At 46.5% G+C, this 10,081-nt stretch overlaps 1 protein-coding gene across 2 annotated transcripts in view; it reads left to right on the top strand.

The window, feature by feature from the left end:
- The first annotated feature begins 2,788 nt into the window (after positions 1 to 2,788).
- Positions 2,789 to 10,081, top strand: part of SKIL (SKI like proto-oncogene) — a 30,082-nt gene continuing 22,789 nt past the window's right edge. The window contains exons 1-2 of one of the 2 annotated variants that reach the window (XM_054700714.1): positions 2,789 to 2,805; positions 4,391 to 6,144. In XM_054700714.1, the coding sequence (XP_054556689.1) occupies positions 5,044 to 6,144 (1,101 nt within the window). In that variant the 5' untranslated portion in view covers positions 2,789 to 2,805; positions 4,391 to 5,043. Of the gene's footprint in view, positions 2,806 to 3,412; positions 3,669 to 4,390; positions 6,145 to 10,081 lie in introns of those variants that run through there. The other variant, XM_037525713.2, reaches the window with a different exon arrangement.

Below are 10,081 nucleotides of genomic sequence, written 5' to 3'. Positions count from 1 at the left end.
ACAAAAAATTGTTTCAGTATTTTAAAATTTCATACAACCGGGCCTCCCCGGTGGCGCAGCGGTTGAGCGCTGGTTGTGAAGCTGCCTGCAGCCTCTGCAGCGCCGGTTTGATCCCCGGCTGCTCCCCCGGCACCGGGTGAGGGTTCCACATGGCTCGCAGACCTCTGCTGCAGTGTACTTCGGTTCTTCTGCCTGCTCTGCTCCCTGCTCTGGCTCTGGTGAATTCTCTCACCCTCCCGCGCTTCTGACTGTACCCAGTGCTTGTATAAACAAACAAACAAACAAACAAATAAATAAATAAATGTTAAAAAAAAAATAAAATTTCATACAACCCATTCTGATAATTTCTGAAAATCATTAAGTAGATCTGCAAAAATGTGGTATGTGTGAGTCTCCTCACCTGCACCAGATGTAAATGTATGCTGTCTAGTTTCACTTGCACTCCTTCGAACTTGTACCTTTCAGGCCAAGACCTTGGAAATTCAATAGCAAAGTGAATTTTAATTTGGTACATTTTGTACTTTGATGAATAAGAAAAAAATGCCCTTAAAGCTTGATTGGTACTAGCCACATTTGCCTGTCACTGTCTGAAAGTATTGTACATAAAATCACAAGAGACACAAAAGACCCTATCCCCAAAACACAATTTCCTGGGGAAAGTAAATCAAAAGGAAGAGGGATACAGGGAAGAGGGATAATGTAATGTGTTTGATATCTGAGAAGTCTTATTTACTGTGCGATTAATTTTGCTTCTCAGGCCTTTGATCATGCTAGTACTATTTTTATGGTTGATAAAAGGAGCACAAAATATTTTTCATGAATTGCAGCTGGGAATCACTTTAAAAAATCTGTCATTTTGGTTTCTAAAAACTGTATCTTCTTTCTAGATACAAGAGCCAGGTGCCACAAGTTGACCGGATGCCAAGTGTCAGGACTGTCCAGTTCTCCAACCATATCTTAAGCCAGGCCTTCTGAATATTTTTGCGGTTAGAAAATCTATCCCCCAGACTCGCAGATGCTGTTCTCCCCCCACTGGCTCTGCACAGAACATCATTATCTTTGCCGAGCTTCTGTCTCTATGGCAATAACAGATGGGAAGTGCTGCGGAATTATTCATGTTCTGGAAAGGAGGTAGTCAAGGAGGAGGAGAAGGTGGGGGGTGGGAGAGGGGCACGACCCGGGAGCGGAGCGGGGCAGTGGGGGCGTAGGGAAGGGAACGTGGGAGTTGCTGGGGGGGAAATGAGAGGCATGAGAGCCCTTGGTAGGCCCACTGGGAGGAAAAGAGGTGAAAAATCTACAAGCACAAGAGTATCCCCAGTCGGCCAGCTGCAAACGCGGACCCCATGTGAGCGACCTCGAAGCAGCAAAACCAGGAGACACAGGACGAAAACCGGCAAGATGGAAAAAAAAGAGAGGACGAAGCTCGGTTTTCTGAATTCTGTGTACTGCGACTCGGCGGGCCGACTATTTCAGTTCCTGATCTTGCGGTGGGGTGAAGAAAAGGGGATTTCTTGGTGTTTCGAAATTTGAGGGAGCAGCTGGGTGGCGTTCAATATGCTAATTGGCTATCCCGGGGACACTGGCCAGAAAGACCGCTCTGCTGGGCCCTGCGGGGGCGGCCGGAGCCCCCCAGGTCGTGTCTTTCCTCGTTGTCATCCGTGTTCTTCCCCACAATAAAAACCAAAAAATCTTCAGCGAACACTGTAGAAACGTGTAGTTTCAGGCGGGCGAGGCGGGAGGCCGGCTGGGAGGGGCGGGCAATGTTTTCTCTCGGCGCTGCAGGAGCTGGGCCGGCTCCCCGCGCTGGCCCGATGGCGGCCGGAGGTCAGCCAGGGGAAGGCGTCTGGGCGGAGGCCGCCTCGGCGAGGGGGAGGCCGCGGCCGGCGGGGCGGGGCGGGCGCAGCCCGGCAGCTGGCAGGGCGGCCCTCGGGCGGGAGGCCCCAGGGGGGCGGGGGGCAGCCCCGGAGCGCCGAGCCCGCCGTGGGGGGGGGGGCTACGCGGCGGGGAGGCCGCCACCCGGCTGCCTCCGGGGCGGGGCGGGGCGGCCCAGCTGCGGCCCGGGGGGAGGGCGGCCCGCGCCTGACCTCGGGCGGCGGCGCTCGCCGGGCGGGCCCGGCCTCCGCCCGCCGGCTGCCGGGGTCGCGCACAGTGCACCGCGCGGCCGCCCAGCCCCCTCCCCGCCGCGCGGCGGCCGGGCGGCCAGGGCGCCCCAGGTCTGGCCCGTCACCACAGAGCAGCGGGCGGGGCGGGGCGGGGCGGGGCGGCGGCGGCCCCAGACAGCCGGCTGGGCGACTCGAGGAAGGAAGGAGGGCGGGCGGCGGGGGGAGGGCGGGGAGGGAACATCCTGTCTGCGCTGGGTGCACCGCAGACAGCGCCGCGCGCCAGCCGCCCAGACGGCGCGCGGGGCCGGGAGCGCCGGGCGCGCGCCTGGGGGGAGGGGCGCGCGCGCCAGACGCCGGCGCGCGGGGCGAGCCCCGGGGAGCTACAATAGGCCAGACGGCGCGCGCGTCCCCGCGGGGCTGGAGCCGCGAGGCGGAGGCGGAGGCGGCGGCGAGGCCGGCGGGCCCGCGCGCGCGGCGCCGCCGCTGGCTCCGCGCCCTCCCCTCCCCCCCGCCGCCCTCGCCCTCCCCCGGGCGGCCGGAGACGGCGGCGGCGTCTGCGGGAAGCCGTGTGTCTCCGCAGTGACGTGGGCGGGCCGAGGGCCCGGTGACGTCAGAGGGCTGTGTGTAGCGATGTGTGTGGGGCTCGCGGCGGCGCCGGCACAGCCGAAGGGAGCGGGCGAGCGCGCGGCGGCGGCGGGCGCAGGTGCGGCCCGGGCTCGCGGGGGTGGGGGCGCGGCGGGCGCGGCGGGCGGCCGGGGGCGCGCGCCCCGGGGAGCCCGGCGGCGGCGCCGGGGCCGTGGGGAGTTAACAAAGCTGGTCGAGCTTCCCGGGCGCGGAGGCCGGAGTCGGGGGTCCGGATGCGCGGGTCCCGTGCGGGGCCGGAGCCGGGGGTGCGCAGGGCGGGGGTCCCGCGGCGGAGCGCGCCGCGCCGGCGCCGGGCGGGGAGGGGACGGGCGCTGCACTTGACCGGAGCCGCGGGGACCCGGGAGCCCGAGACGCCGGCCGCCGTCCCCCTCCCCCGTCTGCGCTCCTCGGGGATGCCCTGGGGCTCGACCCGGCGCCCTGACTGGGCGCCCCCCCCTCCCGCGGACCTCTGTCCCTTCAGGCCCGGGAAGGCGGGGGGAGGTGCAGCCTTAGGGGTGCCGGGGTAACACCCGAGAACTTCCCGGGGAGCGGGTGCGCGGGGGATTTCCACAGTCTTCCCCGCGGCCTCGGCGGTGGGGCCGTGTGGGGAGGACTGTAGGGGTAGTCCCGAAGCTCGGGTGGGACTTGGGGGGCGGCTTCTCTTCCTCTAGCTGCCACTAGCGCCCCGCACGCCCGGGCGTCCCGGATCCCTTGTCTTTCACTCCCTCCCTCCCGCTCGTCCGCCCGCCCGCTCGGGTTGGGGATGGGTGGATGCCTTTGCGTGGGCGGAGGATTTCAGAGTTGTGGGGGGGCTCCCCCATTCTAGGTCTTGCCTCCTGCCCTCTTCCTTGGCTTGCGTGGGCTGAGGGGTTCCTGTGGTAGGCGAAAGTCAATACTTTGGCTGGTGGCCGTGGTCCTTAACCCTTTTGGGTCTGTTTTAAGGTAAATTGTTGGGAGTTTGGGAGGCAACATTTTGGCTTTATTGCATTTCTTTTGGATTTTCTCTCAAGAAGGAAGTGGAAGAATCTTTTCTTTTTCCCTTTTCCTCCATTTGCATTCTTTGTGAGGGCTGTCTGCCTTGTGCTTTTTGTCCCGGATTAGTCTTGTTCAAGGATGGAGATTTCCAGGCGTGGAGTCTAGAGCTTTTGGCATCTATTAAGCAATTTCGCTAACCCTTTAAAGGGAAAGTTAGTATTTGTCTACATTCATTCCAGAAAACTAGATGAATTAATGCACTTAAGGTTGTAACTTAGTTACATATGGTAGCTGTGTTAATGTCTGTCTGGTTTTTTTTTTTTTTTTTTGGATGAAACGTGTTTTTTTTTTTTCAAAGTAGATGAAGTAATGAATTCAGCTAAAATGGCCTAAGCCTCTGGTTCTGAGTTTGGGTGAGATGATCTGTTTAAGGTTCTTCCTATACTCAGTTGGAGTAGCCTTTTCCTTTTGAGGGATAGTATTGCTTCCTTTCCCTATTCTCCAAATTGTTTTCCTATTTAAATGAAGGTTCTTCTAGTGAACTGGTGTTAGATTTAAAGAAATAATTCTAGTGTCACCTTTGGTAAAGTGAACTCAGTTTAAGATTAAGAAACTGGTTTCAAAGTGACCCTTTGGCCTCTGGAGCAAATTCAAATGTAACTTTCTCCCCCACCCCCTTTCTTTTCCAGATTAATTAAAAGAAGAATGAACAGTAATCCTTGAAGATAACTGGGCAATTTTTCTTTATCATTTTTTAATTGTGGAAGTTCAAGTGAAGTCAGAGGCTCTTACTGTAGTGAAGATTTGTTTATAAGTCTTCAGTTTGTCAACACAGACCATCAGATCATCATTTTTAGAGAAGACACTTTCTCCCCCTCTTTTGGTGTCCTTGGTGCCAAAAATTAAATTTGGGTGCAGCATTTTGACTTATGTTTGTGTCTAGGTTTTGTGCCACAAGTAATTGCATAAATTACTTATTTGCAAGTTTTGCTCACAACAAAACCATTGCCTTGAACCTGGACATCTGGAATTGAGACAGTTGGTAACTATTTTAATACATCTATCAGGATTAAAAGTAGAATTCTACAGAGGTGTGCATCTTAAAATTATATTCTTTATTATTAGAGACAAAAGGAGACGTTTTACAGCACTTGCAACAAAATTATACCACAGTATAAACAGAACCAAAACAAAGTTGCAATATCTGAATAGAGCACTCTTTGGAAATTTAAATTTTCTAGAGAGTAAGTTACCATAAGTATTGGTATATATTACTTTTCTCAGAGCAACTAAGTAACAATGCAAGTCTCAGACTGACTTATTAACACAATACTTATTAGCAATGGAAAATCTACAGACAAGTTTTTCGTTGGTTCAGGGCTCACATAAAAAACTGGATGGGATGGAAGATGATGGTGGCCCTCCAGCGAAGAAAATGATGACAGACATTCATGTCAATGGAAAAATGATGATAAACAAGATGCCAACAGTAAAGAAGGAACACTTGGATGACTATGGAGAAGTGCCAATGGAAACTGATGGAGAACATGTCAAACGAACCTGTGCCTCGGTGCCTGAACCTTTACATTTAAATCCCAGTTTGAAACATACTTTGGCACAATTCCACTTAAGTAGTCAGAGCTCTCTGGGTGGACCGGCAGCATTTTCAGCTCGGTATTCCCAAGAAAGCATGTCACCTACTGTATTTCTGCCTCTTCCATCTCCTCAGGTTCTTCCTGGCCCACTGCTCATCCCTTCTGATAGTTCCACAGAGCTCACCCAGACTGTATTGGAAGGGGAGTCTATTTCTTGTTTTCAGGTTGGAGGAGAAAAGAGACTCTGTTTGCCCCAAGTCTTAAATTCTGTTCTCCGAGAATTTTCACTTCAGCAAATAAATACAGTGTGTGACGAATTGTACATCTACTGTTCAAGGTGTACTTCAGATCAACTTCATATTTTAAAGGTCCTGGGAATCCTTCCATTCAATGCCCCATCCTGTGGACTGATCACGTTAACTGATGCACAAAGACTTTGTAATGCTTTATTGCGGCCACGCACTTTCCCGCAAAATGGTAGCATACTTCCTGCTAAAAACTCATTGGCCCAGTTAAAGGAAACTGGCAGTGCCTTTGAAGTGGAACATGAATGCTTGGGCAAGTGTCAGGGTCTGTTTGCACCCCAGTTTTATGTTCAACCTGATGCTCCATGTATTCAGTGTCTGGAGTGCTGTGGAATGTTTGCGCCGCAGACATTTGTGATGCATTCTCACAGATCACCTGACAAGAGGACTTGCCACTGGGGCTTTGAATCAGCCAAATGGCATTGCTATCTTCATGTGAACCAAAAATACTTAGGGACACCTGAAGAAAAGAAACTGAAGATAATTTTAGAAGAAATGAAGGAAAAATTTAGTGTGAGAAGTGGGAAGAGAACGCAATCCAAGGCAAGTGTATTCTTTAAAGCATTTTTGAATATTGTATAGTGTTTACTAATAATAGTGTGTTACTTTGAAATCAGAAGTATGTATTTAGAATATAACTTAGCTGGTGTGTTAAGAAACTTAATGCTCATGCAATGACAGAAAAACACTGTGACCTATATGATAGGTTTGTATTACACATTTTCGCCTATAAAGTGCTTTCCTGTGTGTTTTCTCATTGATTTTCCAAACAATCAAGTGAAGAAAATGGCATTATTCCCATTCTACAGATGAAAACCATGGGGCTAATAGAAATCATGTGGTTTTTCTAAAATTATCCAGCCAGGGAATAGAGAATTTGGGGCTGCTTTCTCAAATTTATTTTGCATACAAGCACTGGGATATAGGCCAGAGGAGCTGGGGTGTAGGCTAGAGGATTCACCAGAGACAGAGTGGGAAGCAGAACAGGCGGACTGACTGAAATACTCTGCTGAGGGGAGCAGTGGGTGAGACAGGAGAGGTCTGTTGTGCCTTGTGTGTTAGCTCCTGGCCAGGAATCAAACTTGTGCTGCAGTGGCTGTGGATTGCTTCGTAGTGCTGAAACTTAACCCCTTGTGTCACCAGGGAGGCCCTCAAATCATGACTTCTTGCCACACATCCTGCTCTTTGGTGACTAAATATGGTGTTTCCTAGGACTCAGGATAATTTATACTTTGATGTTCTCTCCATTTGCAAGTTGTATAATAGCTGGCCAAAACAATTCTGGTGGGGTCCAGACAGTTTTCAAAGGTAAATGTAGGATTTCTGACATTGTGTCTATACCTGGATATTAAGACTTGATTAAAGCTAGAAGCAGCCAAAAAGATAGATTTATGTGAAGAATTTGTGATTCTAGTAACCAAGAACTTTTCTTGAAGAAAGGAATCATTTTTAAAATTATGAAAGGATAAAGAAAAGATTATTTTAGACTAAAATATTAATATAAAACTTAACAGCCAAGGGATCTTAAATGTAATATTTCTCCTACTGATTTATCTGGTATGCTAAACTAATATCTTCAGTCTAAGAATTTGACTTCCTGGATAATAAGATTTGAGTTTTTAAATATTCAGTTTGTTGATCTGATTTGTAAATATGTTTTCCTAGTTGATTTACGAGGCTACATGTTCAAAATGTTCCAAGCATTGTTCTTCAGCACTTTTACATGTATAATTTTACTAGATTTGTGCAAAGGAAAGCTGGCCATCTTTCATTTTGATAATCTAATTTTTCCAGAAGTATTTAGTCTTGAAATAATCTCTACCCTTTACTTCACTTAAGAAATGGGTGATGTGAATTAAATGGCTGGAGGTTATTTACTGCAACATTGGAGCTTGGGCTGGAGTCTAAGATTGAATGTCCTTTAAGGTTTTGAGGGAAACTTGGTTACCGTTGAGTTTTAAGACAGTGATTTGCTCTGAAGTTCAATGAAGATAACTGAGACTGTAATTTGGGGTAGTTTGCTATTTGCTGCTTCTAAAGGTTCAGCTCTTTTTTGAAACTCCTGGCCTGTGGCTGTTAGGTAAGTTCATATTGATCGGTTGTAGGTTATGTTGTACAGGGGCAGTTATTAACTGATTTTGAAGCAGGATTGATTGCAGGTCAGTTTTCAGATTGCTGGACTTGCATATAGATGCACTCGTTCCATGCTGAAGTGTGTACTTGGAGAAGATCTATATATATTAATCAAACTGTGGAATCTCCCTTGATACTTAATATACATTACCTCAAGCTACTTTGGGCTCTACCCTTACAGGTAGGCTTGCTCTAATCTTAGAGCAAACTACTTTGTGGTTTAGGGACAAACTATTTTATATAACGTTCCTGTTCTGCATTTGTGAGAAAAGCTATCTTAAGCCATGGTAAAGAGTTTTTTGAAAAAAGATGATGTATCTGCTTACCTGAAACTGAATGTGCTGGGTTTGGTTAATACTGAAACCATCCTTCATCTGATGTAGTTCTTTATTGTATCAGAAAGGTTTTATTTGAGGAAGATGTGATGTTTTTCCATATTTTTTGGCACTAGTCTCTACAGTGTTTCTCATGTAATCCAATTTTATGTGAATTTTAAATAACTTAAGGGAAGAAAAATTCCAGTGGTCAGATCTAAGAACAGACAATTTTTGGGTTCGCATGTACTACATACTTGAGTAATTTTATTGTGTGTGCCACTTACATTTAAAAAATGTAAGGTACCCAAAACGTTGTGAGGTATAACTTTTTTGAAGTCTGTGAACAAGGTTTTTCATCTGAGAAACGAGTCCCACATGGATCACATGCTGTTGATTGTATAACTGGTAGGAGGTAGAATCAGGAGTTGAATGCAGGCCTTTTGACTTGAAGTCTAGCAATTTTCACTACTTTTCCTTAGCAGAAACTGAATTTTGAAAGCCGTTAATTTTTCTCATCAACTTACTTTAGTATAATAGTTCTTTCACTGAATTAACTTGTATATTGGTATTTAACTACGAAGGAGGCAAGAATGTAATTCTTGATTAGGGAACATTTTTCATTATTTTCTGTGAGTCAGTGAGTTGATTGCCAACTAAAGAGATCCAGAGGAAGCTTATTTTAAAAAGTCAAGGCAGGTTTTTTTTTTTTTTAATGAGTGCATATACTAAATACATTATTAACCTCTTATGTTTAGTGGGAATAGTAATGTAATTTGTTGTTTATATAGTTTATGTAGACAAGGTGTTGTTTTTAGATTAAGAAATTCATAGGCAGTTGTTTGAGATATAGCAACTGATAATTTCTAAGAATGGAAATTACGTTAGCAATGATCACCAAACTACGTAGTTAATCGATGTATTTAATGCTCATACTTAGTAGCTATATTTACATGGGAGAAAGTCTTCAATGGCTATTATTTGATCTAGTTTTGAGATCAAATAATTAAATGTAAGATTGTTGAGTATTACATTTCTATCAATGGAGAGAAGCTTGCTAAGCAAATTGATGATTTGCAAATAAAATTTGAAGGGTGATGTTTGTTTAAGTTTATTTTCAAGTACATTAGAAAAGCCCATTTGTAGTCAGTGAATAAGATAAATTATAGGTGGTTATTGTTAGAGCATGAAACTGACAATCTTCCCTAAATTAAAGGGGGAGTATGCCCTTATTGTTGTATATGCTTTCTTAAAAATTAATAATTTAGATTTCTAACATTCAAACTATACTATTCTTTGGTAGGTAAAATAATCAGTTTTTACCCTGCTTAGGGATAACAACTTGTGTATATTATGATGCAAATAAATCACAAAGCTATTAATTAAAGAAATTTCCTCTTAAAGCATTTAAAAGTTTCACTACTTTTTTTTTTTTTAAGATTTATTTATTTATGCATACAAGAGCTGGGGTACAGGCCAGAGGTGCGGGGGTGAGAGGATTCACCAGAGACAGAGTGGGGAACAGAACAGGCAGATGACTAAAATACACTGCTGAGGGGAGCAGCAGGCAAGACAGGAGAGGTGTGCTGCGCCGTGTGGGTAACTCCCTGGCCAGGGATTGAACTCAAGCTGCCGAGGCAGCAGGTAGCTTCACAGTGCTGTGCTTAACCCCTTGCACTACCAGGGAGGCCTTATTTCACTACTTTTAGTTTTGCATTTTCCCTTCAGGTCATCATTTCTGCACAGGTCATTGGAGTACAAAAATTTTCTCCCTTCTTGTAAGCTTTTATTTATTTATTTATTTATTTATTTATTTATTTATTTATGATACTTCTATTTAGGAAGTGTGTTTTTCAGTACAAACTTAAATGAGGCTCAGGAAATATATTAGAGTGTGTGTGATTACAAAAGGGTCATGGAATAAAATGTGTTCCAGTTATAATTGTGGTAGATTTGATGTTAATTTGATACATCAAACATAGTTTGTGTTTTATAACTAGCCTAAATTTTGATCAGGTGGAAATAGAATCAAA

Source organism: Talpa occidentalis, unplaced genomic scaffold, assembly GCF_014898055.3.
Source record: "Talpa occidentalis isolate TD23 unplaced genomic scaffold, MPIMG_talOcc4v2.1 talOcc4.4, whole genome shotgun sequence".
NCBI classification, from domain to species: Eukaryota; Metazoa; Chordata; class Mammalia; order Eulipotyphla; family Talpidae; genus Talpa; species Talpa occidentalis.
The sequence above is the reverse complement of the archived record's forward strand: the minus strand, read 5'-3'. Positions and strand labels throughout refer to the sequence as shown.